General features: G+C 37.6%; 1 protein-coding gene across 1 annotated transcript in view; it reads right to left on the bottom strand.

Moving 5' to 3' along the window:
* LOC123308289 (fasciclin-2-like) overlaps nt 1-14548 on the bottom strand; it is a 126272-nt gene that overhangs the window by 92999 nt on the left and 18725 nt on the right. Inside the window, exon 3 of the mRNA XM_044890886.1 lies at nt 11216-11406. Within this exon, the coding sequence (XP_044746821.1) occupies nt 11216-11406 (191 nt within the window). The remainder of the gene's footprint in view (nt 1-11215; nt 11407-14548) is intronic.

Here is a 14548-nt window from a genome sequence, read left to right as displayed (position 1 = left end):
CAACCACTGCATCATATGCATTTCATCTTCGGGTTAATATTTTTGAAATCTACAACTGATGTAACGTATACAAACTTTTGCCAAAGAAGATAACGAACATTAACTCTAAGTTTACGACAGGATTTTCGATGAATGTCATCGTAGAATAAGTTCCCGAAAATTGATTTTTCTATTTTTCATTTGACATGTCCTATACATTGTAAATGTCTTAAGGTACCAATAAATACCTAATTAATTATTATTATATCAATGCATTAAGATGAACAGCCACAAATATGCGCCAGTTGTCCTGCTAATTGTTTATTCATGTGAATTTTTTGTTCAAAGGTTCATCTTGATTGAAACTTCCTTTAATTCCTTTTACTTATATTGATGCAAGATGTTTCTTGTTGAAGAATTCAACATTCTTGTAATTATCTGTTAATTCCTTCGGGTTCGGGAGATACCCATTACCAGCCACTGCATCATATGCATTTCATCTTCGGGCTAATATTTCTGAAATCTACAACTGATGTAACGTATTCAAACTTTAGCCAAAGAAGATAACGAACATAAACTCTCCTCAAGCTAGTGCATATTATGATATTATACTGATCTCTTGTATTTTCCATGCAAATAACTGGATTTGGTATGCCTTTAATCAGTTTGTATAAACTTAAATTATGTTCGTCACATATTTTCCGAAGAGATTCGACATTGTGATGAAATACGTAATAACAGAAACTTTTACGTAGAACGGGCAACATAGCGTTGATTTAAAACCCAAAAATGTTTTGACAAGCGTCATAACGCCACATTTTCCTACTATACAGAGTGAAATGTGTCAAATTTCCATGGCCATGGCCAACCGAGTGCTAAAATAAAAGTGAATAAAGTATAACTCCTCTGCCTCTCATTGAGAGGCAACAAAAATAGCTTCTTTCGAAATTCCCACCTCACAAAAGTTCCCTGCCTTTGCCTCGACATTATGAATACCAAACTTCATCAGAAAACCTCAGTGCAGACCTTCTGCATTGAAATCTCTCCCGCGTTACTCGCCCATTGAAGGACTTGCGACTTCATTAAACGTTCTAATGACCGCTCAAAATGTTGACGGTTATTTCACCCCGCCCATTCAACAAATTGAATTCGATTTCCGTTACATTCTCCGCGTTTTTGCGTGCCTCGGCACGGAAAGCGAGCCAGGAATCGAATTTTCCAGCTATGAATTACAGGTTGAGGACCCTTAATAATCACTGGATAGTCACATTTAATGGCCATAGTTAACCTGAACTACCTATAGTTGCCAATTTGGTAGATTTTCGTCGATACAGCGACGAGAGTCCTTGATTTCAAATTGGATCGGCCTACATGGGGAGAAAGAACTAGGTCATGGAGGCTAGTCTATCTCTCTCTCGAAATTGATTAGAAGAATTTCGAACAAAAGGAGGTATCTTATTGTATTGTGTTGATAATCATCTTTTGCACATCAAACATACAAGTTTTTGTTTAAATTTCATCAAACCCTTGGTTCTGATTTCTAATCAGAGTGTGTGAAGCTGACTATTCATTCTTGGAGTCAGTGCCCGATCAATGCTGAGCAGTGTATACATACATTCCGATGACGTTGAAGCTGCCTTCAATTCATCCACAAAAGATAGGGATATCGTATTCAATCGTTCTTAAAAGTATGTAATCTTCGAGAAAATCGCTGTAAAATCATTTAAAACTCAATAACAACTTGAATCGATCCAATAAAAATCAGTATGAGACATTTCGTCAATCTGGTCGCCTTTTTTCTGAAGTTTGGTTCTTTGCTTCATGAATGTTCTTATTTTGAAATGAAGTCAGTTTATCAACGGCTTCGATTTGAAACGAGTTTTCTGAAAATGCCAACACGTAAATTAACAAAAGCTGAGGCTAATAGGGCTATCGGAATGCTACAGGGTGGCCTAACTCAGGTTGTTGGAGCGGTAAGGCTCCAAGTCAGCCAAAGTGTGATATCTCGACTTTGGAATTGGTTCAGGGAGACAGGTACCGTGTTAGAAAGACCAAGGCTTGGTGAGCGACGAAAAACAACACCTACTCAGGACCGTTTCGGCGAAAAGAAACCCTACATCTACGTGTAGAATGCTACGAAATACTCTTCAAAATGCAGATGGGGTCCAAGTTCCATCGAAACCATCAGACGACGTTTGAGAGAGGTTAATCTAGGTTCTAGACGTCCATTAAGAGGAGTTACATTAACACGTGACCATAAGAGTCAAAGACTGGAATGGGCAAGGCAACATATCAATTGGAACGATCAATGGCGTAGTGTCCTTTTCACTGATGAATCCAGACATAGACGATTTTCAGATTCTCGAAGAATAAGGGTATGGACAATCCCAGGCACACCCCGTAATCGTCGCTATGTCAAAGAATTCCATCCATTCCGAGGGGGTAGTGTTATGGTATGGGCCGGGATATGTTTCAACGGGCGCACAGATCTACACATTTGTCCTGGGAATATGACCGCCTTACACTATAGGGAGCATGTCATTGACAATGTTGTGCCAAATTTTCACACTGCTTTTGGTGAAACTTTTCAATTTCTAGACGATAACGCTAGACCGCACCGTGCAGCCATAGTTGAGAATGCGCGCGATGAGCTTGGTACTGCACATTTACCTATACCTCCGCACCCACCAGATTTGAATCGCATAGAACATGCATGGGATATGCTCCAAAGAAGGTTAGATAATCATCAACCTACCCCAGAATCCTTAAATGATCTGAGAGAGCTTCTGCCCCGTTTATGTAACCAAATTCCTCAAGAAATGTTCAACAACTTCGTGTGTAGTACGCAAAGAAGATGTCAAGCTGTAATTGATGCCCGTGGAGGCCATACATTGTATTGATAGTCTGAAAATGCTTGAATTCTCTGGGAATAAAATTTCGTTATTTAACTCGATTTATCTTAACCACTCTGTTTACGCTGCTCTACAGGCTAAAATTAATTTGCAACTTGAAATCATATCAATATGAATTTTCATCACAAAACTCTTATTTTAACTATATTTTTTTGCAACTTAAGTCAATATCCCTAACTCGGTTTATTTCCCCTTTAACGACATTGGCAATAATCTTCGAAATTTCCATTTTGACATGATATGGGTAGATGATAATTTCCTACGATATAAGGAAATATGAAGTCATAACTACAGGAAATAACGTATACTGTACAGACAAGCAGGAGGGAGTTATATCCCGCATTTATTCAGACGAAAATTCCGACCATCACTCCATATCTCCCAGAGATCGATAAAAGCGAGGCAACACTTTATTGGTTATCCCAAACAAATAAAGGCAGAAAACGTGATTTCGAACAGATAGGGCACGTAATATCCAATGATACCCAATCCAGGACCGCAGATCCTGACGGCGCGCGTGCCAGGGAAAAGATCGCTCCTGTACTGATTAGAATAAACATTACCTCCACATGCCTCGCAACACCGAACACATGAATATTGCACGGCAATAATATTATTGGACGCTACTAGGCCTAGTGTTCGGGAATAATCTGATCGCTTGAAATATTCATGGCGTGTTTGTAACAACGGCATCCTCCGGTTTTGGGGCCAATCCTTTCATCTGCCCGGATGTGCAACAGAAATTTATGCTTGCTTTACAAAGTCGTTAGCGTGCCTGAGGTACGTCATCTGGCGTTTGGACATCCACGTTATTCTACAGATGTTGTATGTTTACCATGGGACGTGATTATCGACCACCTGAATTACTAGCAAGGACAATATGTATTTTCCACGTTGAAAATCGTATCTGAGTGAGGAAAGAACAATGCATGTTACCTCAATTTTTAATTTTTCAATGTTTGACGACCCAAACAGCATCCAATCTTTAGGGAATTAACCAAATCGGAAAAACGTGGGAAAGAACACCATACACTTCGACAGGAAGTGACGGGAGATAAGGAAACCAACGAATACCAAGGAGACTAAGAGGTGACAGGTCATAAAATTGCAAAAAAATGGAACATAAATATGTTCCAAGGTTTTGCCAAATCGAATTAATATAAATTAACCCACAAAAACTTGAAGGGTCGTTCTATGATCGTATGTTTTTTCCCACAGCTCTATGGCTGGACTAAAACAACCCAAAAATTGGATATTTTACAATGAATGAGAATGAAATATGAGATGTATACCTACTTACCTCTGATAATCCGGAATGCATTTCCTCAAATGCATCAAAACTTCAATGACAGAAGTACTTTCATGAGGGAGTCAATTTTTGAAATCTTTCGCTGCAATTCTGGAGTGAAAAACAACGATACAGTCGATAAAGTCTCCTGTTATTCCCAAAAAACTGCATTTAAATCTAGAATGTAGCTTCTCCTCGATTTCAATTTGCACTTATGAAACGTCAAAAATATCATTCTTCGTATTTCTTCGGCAAACATAATTATCTTTTGGAAGCGGTTATTGGAGATTGAAGAAGGTCTTCTTAATCCATATTCTATCCATTTTTCTGTCTACAGAAGAATATTTCACACAATAACTGAGAAAATACCAAATACTTCAGACCAAAGATTATTACAGAGCTTCAGATTATGGAGATCACTGACATTGCATAGAAATACCAAACGGCATTCAGTGCAGAACACTCATAGAACTATAAAGATATAGAATTATGTGAGAATGTATAGAATAAGATGTTTTAGACATATTAGTTATGCTTAAATACATCTATATTCCAAGGTTTTGCAAAATCGAATTGAGAAAAAGCCACAAAAACTTGTAGGTCCGTTCTATTATCGAATATTTTTCTCATGGCTCTATGGCTGTACCAAAATAACCCAAAAATACGATATTCTATATCGAATGCGTATGGAAAAATGAGATGTATACCTGCTTACCTCCGATAATTATTCCTCAAATGCATCAAAACTCTATAGACAGAAGTACTTTCATGAACTGGTCAGTTTTCTTAATTCGCTGCAATTCTGGAGTGAAGAACAACGATATAGTCCCCTATTATTTCGAAAAACTGCATTTTAATCTAGAATTTACCTTGTTTTCCTCGATTTCAGTTCGCACTTCTGAAACGTCAAAATATCATTCTTCGTATTTCTTCCGCAAACATAATTAACTTTTGGAAGCGGTTATTGGGGATTGAAGAAGGTCTGTTAAATCCATATTCTATCCATTCTTCTGTCTACAGAAGAATATTTCACACAAGAATTGAGAAAATACCAAATATTTCACACCGAAGATTATAGAGCCTCAGACTATGGAGATCATTGACATATTCCATAGAAATACCACACGGCATTCAGTGTAGATCACCCATAGAACTATAAAGATATAGAATTATGTGAGAATGTATAGAATAATGTGAAATCACTGAGCATAATTCAGTGGTGTATAAGTTACGTTGCTTTTGACATTTGTTGAATTTCTCCGATTCTGAGACTGTTCACATTTTTCGAGAGAATGGGGTATTTTCCTAAATTTCAAAATATATGTCATAAAAATCCTTATAACTCAAATATCTCGAAATATATTTTTTTCGAATTTTAACATATTGCATTTTGTCTGTATTCGATTACGAAAATTCTGATTTCAGAAGTGCTCTTGTGAACATTCTACGTCATTTTTACAATCCGGCAACGCCCATTTGTGTCAGTAATGGTCATGAAAGTTTTCTGATCACCATAGACGTAATAAATATCAAGTTTGATGATCACATTTGACAAGAAAAACACATAATGACACAAAATGTCATCGGTTTTAAGAAGGTAAAGACACAGATTACAGAAACAATTTTTTGTAATCTGTGGATATCTTCTTGATCGGTTCCAGTGTTGTCGAATTAACAAAAATTACTATACTTTAATGAAGGCATTCTACGTCACAAGCCTTCCATAGTCGAAGTTTCGAAGGGTGTATTTCTGAAATGTCTGAATTTTGAAGCGAATCTTTTACGTGTTGGATAACTAATAGAAAAGGCTCTCCATTAATAATCTCAAATTCGGTTTTGGAGTTTTAGGAAACTAGCCCATTGTGTAAGTATTTTGGATTTTGCCTTATTTCATCAAACAAAGCATAGATTCGGTGACAGATTTTCCTCAATACTTTAACCTATATAAAAAAAATACTGAATATTTTAAATATACCTTCTTGATTGACCAGAAACCGTATTAACGAATTAAAAATTCCGTCTCCCTGTCTCAGGAAAACTTCCCAAATCACGTAAAATCGAAATTGGATTCGAGTGCGAATAAATTCGCACAAATAGAGCAATTACGAAACGTAACCGAAGACTGCAGGGACGAAGGATAAAGGACGACCCTAGTCGGGGTCCTGACGACGCTACGCCCGGTACAAATGAATCCGAAAGTTTTCTCATCGGTCCTAAAAAACCGAAGGATCGGCGGAAGAGTAATCTGCAAGGAAACGGGATCCTGGTAAGACAAAAGGAGAGACGGGATATCGATATTGGCCCTCGTTTTTCTTCGACTAAGCGGAAAAAGGAGACGCGGGAAATGTCCTCGATCTCAGACAGGTGAAGGGTTCCAACTTGGAGAACTCTTGTTGGGGTAGAAGGTGCGTCTAGCGAATTATCTGATAGGGCTCCACTGAATGTAACTCACTGTTTCAAGAAAAGCAAACTCCTCTACATTGATTGTCGATTTTGAAGGCTCTGAACCGCGACCTTAAGATCTGTTGAGCCCCCAAGTAGAGCTATTTTCTCCACTATATCCTCTACAGCTTGCCATATAGTTCTAGAACTCTAAAGCCGGGTCCAGACTATGTAACAAAACAGGTTATAAAGCAAAGTTATAAAACTTGTTAGAGAAATTCAATTCAAAAAGTTATGTAACACAATGTTATACAACATTTTTCTTGCTATATAGCAAATTTTATGTTATCCGTTGGGTGTCGGTAAAGATCAAAGAAAGTAATATAACTTTGTTATAAAACACGCCGCAACTTGTCCACACTAGTGTAATTAAACATTTACTGCAGCGCCAATCTTTCTTTTACTGGTATTGCATCTCGAAATGTCGTTTCTTTTTTGTCTATTTTATGGTCGATTTGATTTATTAGGTATTCGAAATCAGAACTCATCATCCCTAGGAAATTTTTAAAACTACCATCACATTTAATGTCCCCTGTCAATGGGTCTATGTCATCCATTGCTAGCTAGATCCTTCAAAAGAGTTGTTCCACTATAATGTTCCCCTAGCTCTCAACGATGAGATTTCACTCGTCTACATAAAATTACACAAGCTGCTGCTGCCAAAATGACATCCTCTACGTTTGAGGACATTTTCAATGTCCTACAGATGCCACTGCTTCCAGTTGAGCACTTTTGTTTAGTTTTATTTTGTTACATAGTCTGGATGTCTCTGCTATTTTATAACAAGTTATATAACAAAGTTGTATAACACATTTGTTGTATAACTTTGTTAATAAAATGTTTTGTTACATAGTCTGGACCCGGCTTAAGGAACTCCTGTACCTGTTATGGCTTCAAGGAGGTTAGCAACTGTGAGGCATTCTGTCACAAGGATATGTAATTTCATCCTCCTCCTCACAGAAACTGCTGAGGTGACAAAGCCTTGAAAGGAATCCAGTAAGGACGTGTAGCTTCTCATGATAAGATCCAGATACTTCTTAGAGTGTTAAGTGTCCGAGGTAATTTTTGGAATGTTTCTGTTCCTCCAGGGTAATTCTCTTGAAATGTTTTCCTTCCTCTAGTTTTTTTTTTTTTCGTACATTTTCCTATATCACAGAAAGATTTCGTGCAAATTGAAGGAGTTTATGCTCCTTTCCTGTCAAACATATCAGCCACGTCCAAGTAAGACTATAAAATGCTATCACAGCTCCCATGTCATAATCTAAGGTGACGTAAAACTCCTCTGAATATGCTGATTTTTTATGGCTCATCTGAAAGTTGGTCAGTGTCGACGGAGGTTTTTTAAACAGATAGTGTATCCCTAAAAGGACACCAGAAGGATAAATAAATGGGGTCTACACAACTGTGTTCGATTCACTGAATTCATTTCAACATTTTCATTCTTTTTCTGCAGATTTTCTGTATTTTGTTGGAGGTTTGTTAATCCTTATGTCTTTCAATATAACGTGATGGAAATTAATCATAGAATAATCCGATTTCAGTATGGATAACGATTATTGGAATAAAAGTTTTTAGATATTAGATTGTTTACGTGAAAATTAGATTGTTTTCGTGAAAATGAGTAGTGAGAATCTAAGTTAAAATGAACTGCAATGAAACGTGTCATCCATCGGAAGAGTAGCAGGCAGACCAGTTTCTGACATGTGAGCCTTCATCAGAGACACATAATTCAATCAACGAGGACAACCAAAATGGAGTTTAGAGCCTATACAGGATGAGTCTTTGCCTCGTACAAATATTTTAACAGTAGATTCTTGAGATCAAGAGAAACACATTTTTCTTTTCCCTTGTTTCCGAATCTGCTCGGTTCAAAAGATACAGGCTGTTGAAAAACCATAAAAAATGTTATTTTTGTATGCAATGTTTGCAAAATTGGCTGTTTAAGGTCCACAGATGTGTAGTGTCATAGTTTTAGCTTCTTATTCTGAAGAGAATTTTGTTTCTCCAGAGGTAGCACAGCTCATTAAGAAAACTTAAAATGTCTATATCTTTGTATCAGGGCTGAATCAGAAAAAACGGTATGAGAAAAAAGTGTCCCCTTTTGACCTCAAGACTCACCCTGTATTTCACGCAAGAAAACAAGTCTCAGTTTTCCTTCAAAAAATAAACTTTCCCGTATACATTCAGTTTCCCCCACGGATTTAAATTATTCCTGTTAAAATAATTTATTATGGAATTGAATAAAAAATTTCTGCAAATGAAATATTGATGAGCTGATTAATCTACATTCAAGGGTGTTTCTATGAAAGGTGAAGAGGCTAATATCACGTTCCAAATCAATGAAAATTTCACGGAATCACAATTTCCGAGGATTGATTATCGAAAATAATAATCAGACAAGCCCCATTGTGAAACAGATTCGGTAAACGTATAATCGGATACGGTTCCGACGAACCTACAACACAATACACCTGATTATTCATTTATTCAATCGAATTCAATTGAAATTCTACACCTCTCGATATTATTCCAATAGATGGCTTTCACCCCGGTGGAAAAAATAACCTATAATTATCGATGTATTTCGGTAGGTTCGTATTCCGATGTCGTGTGCGTCAATAGCGTTGAAATTGTGGGGCAACACCCTGCAATTCAACAGTCAGAAATTGTTCGTTTCGTGTCCGAACCTATATTTGGAACGAACCGGAAAAGCCGATACTAGTCGGCAACCGATTTGCAATTCTGTTTATAGGTGGGGAAGCTATTATTATCCTCCGATGTTTTCCTGATAAGAAGAGTTCGCTGTTGATGTCGAAAAGTGTGTTTAGAGCGAAAATTTAGGATTGAATAGGGAGAGTTGGGAATATCCTCGATAAAAGTGAGGTTTTCGTTACCGGAGAACTATTACAGTATACAGGATGGTCTGAAAGTGCCCAAGTGGTGAAATACGACATCGCACTGCTTGGGAATACCGAATTTAACATTTGTGATCGTCTCTTGGTCTTTTTGCTACACAGATTCAACTGTGTAGCCAAGAATAACAATTTGTTTTCCTTCTAGGTGAAGTCTCCATTGGGGTTCATGGATGATATGAAATTGAGAAACTTCGTCATTCGGTTCACCTATACTCCATTCACTTTTATTTTAGCAGTCGGTTTGCCATGGAACTTTGACACATTTCACTCTGTATAGTACGAAAATGTGGGGTTATGGCGATTGTCGAAACATTTTTGGGTTTTAAATCAACGCTATGTTGCCCCTTCTACGTAAAAATTTCTTTTATTACGTATTTTATCACAATGTCGAATCTATTCGGAAAATATGTGACGAACATAATTAAAGTTTATACGAACTGATTGAAGGCATACCAAATCCAGTTATTTGCATGGAAAATACAAGAGATCAGTATTATATCATAATATGCACTAGCTTGAGGAGAGTTAATGTTCGTTATCTTCTTTGGCTAAAGTTTGAATACGTTACATCAGTTGTAGATTTCAAAAATATTAACCCGAAGATTAAATGCATATGTTGCAGTGGTTGGGAATGGGTATCTCCCGAAGGAATTAACAAATAATTACAAGAATGTTGAATTCTTCGACAAAAATCATCTTGCATCAATATAAGTAAAAAGAATTAGAGGAAGTTTCAATCAAGATGTACTTCACCTTTGAACAAAAATTTCACATGAATAAACAGTTAGCAGGACAACTGACGCGTATTTGTGACTGCTCATCTTAATGCATTGATATAATAATAAATAATTAGTTATTTATTGGTACCTCAAGACATTTACAATGTATAGGACAAATCAAATGAAATATAGAAAAATCAATTTTCGGGAACTTATTCTACGATGACATTCATCATTCATCGAAAATCCTGTAGTGAACTTTTCGTATTGATTCACTCAAACATAAAATTCTCAAATGCCACCACTTTTTTGGGTCTCCCAATAGAAGGAAATTCTTTATCATCCTCTTCATTCAAATTCTTTTTGATTGTGAAAATATTCAGCTAAAATATAAGTCGTTTATATTCAGATGAAACATTATTTAAATTCTGTTACATTGAATATGTTCGCTACCGTCTGACGTGTTGTAGATTTTAGAATATCAGGGTAAAACTATTTGAATGAGCTGACCTGAATTCTAAATAGCACATCCTGAAACCCTGTCTCTTTTTTCAATCACTTTCGGCATTTTCGTAATAAAAATTGATATAAGTTGTGGCAACGGCGTTATGACATTAACGACATTTCATAAGTGCCAACCTTACTCCGTTCTAGTTACAAAAACTTGAGAAAATTATTTCATGGCCAACCGAGTGCTAAAATAAATGTGAACGCAGTATACTAATAATGCCGTGGGTGAAACAGAAGCGAATCCTCAGCCAACTGAACTCCATTCTGCTCGCAAAGCTGAAAGCTCTTCAGGAAAAACCCCGCGCGTTCTTTGGTCCTTTGGTCCCGGGTAAAAGTAACATGTCGAGAGCTCGCTAATAGCATTTTAATTAATACAAAGACGCGCTGTAATTAACCTCTCCCTGTTGGCGGCCCTGTAACCACTTCAAAACTGGAATAATGCAAACTTACCACACCGTTGCTGAACTTTCTCACAACACATGGCAAGGTGGCTGTTCCTCCAACTTGAGCGAACACGACAGTGCAGTTTTCTGTTGCGAAAACGGGGCTCCTGTCCTTGTCTGGCTGAGTCAGGTTCTGGTTGGTCTTGTTCTTTGACTGATAGCTACGCCTATGTCTTATGAGAGGTGCGTTCAAGATATCTAGAACAAGAAAGAAGTTTCAGTAACTATTTTGTCCTCGACCAAACTTTTCGAATATGTATGAAAACATGTGTTAAATTGCATTCACTGTAAGTATGACATGACGTCAGCAGACAGAAGAAAAATAGAGTTGCTCTTTCAGAATATGTATCTTCGAAATATGCTGAAAAAGCTGGGTTCAGATAAAAATTCAGATAAAAATGGTTGCGCCGAGATGGATGAAATATTCAGATTTATTACTAGATGAGTTGGTCTTTCAGAATATATATCACATTTTCATCTACAGTTATTTTCATTGAGAGATAAACGACACGAAATCTATGTGAAGCTTCATATTGCTCAAGTTGCGAGTGGAAATTACATCCATGCATTAACACCACAAAACTGGTAGACCATCGGCAACGTAGCATAGGGTTGACATCACAAACTGTGAGAAATTGCTCGGTTTTGTGCGAATTTCAAGGTGAATTCAGCTGGCACGACTGTTCATGACGACAAGTCATACTTTCGGTGAATCGAGTATATATTCAATCTAAAGAAGACTATTAGTATGTTTTATTTAGTTTACTGAGCTGCTTTTAGGTGATCTAGTCTGTAAGCAAATGAGGTCGAAGAATGGATTGAATTTTAGGTAAAAGAATAAAGTAGCAGTTCCAGTATTCTTAAGCCAAAAATGTATTATGTAATAATCTCCTTGAGATTGCATTTTACTTCAATATTTTTGGGTTTTAATATTGAGAAAACCCTTGATTTCTCCTACCCCACAGTTAGAATATCCAGATAACACCAAATTCCGATCCCGCAAGACAATTTTCACATCCCACAACGAATTTTCAATCCAATTACTTCCGTGGTGAACGGGCAAGAAGCATTAGACCATATAATTTCCAATTTTTTTCCGGTGGTGCAAATTAATATCCTGTATTCAAACATTCATTAAGTTCAGTCTGGACGGGGTAGAAAGCTTTTAGCGTATGGAATATAGACCGAGGGGTGCGTATTTCACGGGATAAACTCGGAGCACGTTCCGTATACCTAGACTTCCTGGATTTATGGCTCGGAGTCAAGACTGGAATGAAAATATGCTTCCTGCTGCTGAATTAATTATTAATAATCACGCGTACGATTAAGGGATGGGGATATTTGAGACCAGTTATTCCGCTCAGAGGGTTGAATGATATGACCGAACCTAAAGATTCAATAAAATAGCTACATGTTACGTATACGAGGATGTATTGACATCTAATTAGCCTAGACCAGCTCCATGCATAAAAAAATATTGCGTTACCATAGCAACGAACAATAACTCATTAGAAATGTCAGTGTGAAGCTTGAGGTCAAAAAAGTATCGAGCAATCATCAAGTACCTGTATTTAAAAGGGTTAAGAGGTAAGCAGATTTACGAATATATGCTTAATACCCTTGGTGATCAATGTCCTCCGTATGCGACCGTGAAAAGAAAAATTGGACTGCAAGCTTCAAAAGAGGTAAATTTTCCATTGAAGATGATGACCGATCGGGCCAGTTTCTGTGTCAGTCCCCAAAAATATCGATGAAGTTCATGACACTATTTTATCAGACCGTCGAATTGGGCTAAAACGGATGTCTGAAGCACTGAATATTTCATACGAACGTGTTGATCATACAGTTCACGTCAGTTTGGACATGAGAAAAATTGCTGCAAAATGGATCCCCAAATGTTTGAATGTTGACCAAAAGCGTGCAAGGGTAAAAGCATCGCTTTCGATCTGTGCTCGATTTGAAAACGACGTAGACTCCCAAACCGAATTGTTAGTATGGATGAGACTTGGGTACATTTCTACGATCCAGAAACAAAGCAACAATCGATGGAATGGCGACACTCTGGTTCTCCAAGACCTATAAGAAGTTTCGTGTCCAAAAATCTGCTGGAAAAGTTCTTGCTTCAGTTTTATGGGATTGCCATGGAGTAATCATGATTGATTTTTTGGATAAGGGTAGAACAATAACCGGAGATAACTATTCGACATTACTGACCAATCTACGGGAAAAAATTAAAGAGGAAAGACGCGGAAAGCTATCCAAAGGTGTTTTGTTTCTGCAGGACAACGCCCCTGCACACAAATCTCATGTTGTTCGTGATTTAGGGTTCGAATTACTAGAACATCCCCCTTATTTACCAGATTTGGCTCCATCCGACTATCATCTCTTTTCTCAACTGAAAAAAAGTTTAAAAGGTCGTAATTGGTACGGGAAGTGGACGCCCAAGATCTAACACTCCTGCACAAGATCGGTTTCTACCAATGAGCACGTGAATTGAAACGATCAATGGAGACTACAAAGAGCTTTGGATTCTCATCAACCATATCTACGTACACTCAAGGACTCAGAAGGCCTTTATCCCAACTCTGAATGGAAATTGATCAAGGCTGCTTCAACAATCTGATCGAAGTAAGCAAAGGCGTTGTCAGGCTGTGGTTTATATTCGAGGAGAGCATTTTATGAGTGAACTGATTTTGTACTACAAATACTGAAGATGAAGTTTCATCTAAAAGTGTGAAACTTCTTCGTCATGCCTCTCAGGTGAACCTCTGCATCATAAAGCTTCAAATTCATATTCTCATAACGAAAAACTTTCAAATTTTCAGTGCAGTGGTAGCTCAAGAGTTCTCAAAGATCCAGGGGGATCAAAGGAAACCCCAAGTAACTGAATCTAGAAAATCTGGGTAAATGAACTCCTCAGTAACGACGCAGAATGAAAAGGCAACGGCAGCACCGAACTGCTCAGATCCACCGAGAAGAATACGTCCCTTTTTTCATCTCGGAAATGAGGGTTTTTATATTCCACTTAGCGTCCAATAAAAACCCCGTCCCCGAAGATCCCGTTTGGCGTAATATACGAGCACGAGGAATCTAATATTCAGGAATACAATTCGATATTAATGTTCCACGTCCGTGTCCTGTGACCCTCGGTCGGCCCGGACGAGACCATTCTCATTAGTTATCCTATTTTCGACCATGTATTCTTCACGCGTCGAAGGGTTGTTTGTACAAACCCTCGAACAATCCCTTTGTGGAGGCAGATTTTCGATTTATGCAGCGGAAATGAAGCTAATTCGAAAATTACGTACAGGGTATCCCGTTTTGGGCAGTTTTGAGGGGT

This window comes from Coccinella septempunctata, chromosome 2, assembly GCF_907165205.1.
Source record: "Coccinella septempunctata chromosome 2, icCocSept1.1, whole genome shotgun sequence".
NCBI lineage: Eukaryota > Metazoa > Arthropoda > Insecta > Coleoptera > Coccinellidae > Coccinella > Coccinella septempunctata.
The sequence above is the reverse complement of the archived record's forward strand: the minus strand, read 5'-3'. Positions and strand labels throughout refer to the sequence as shown.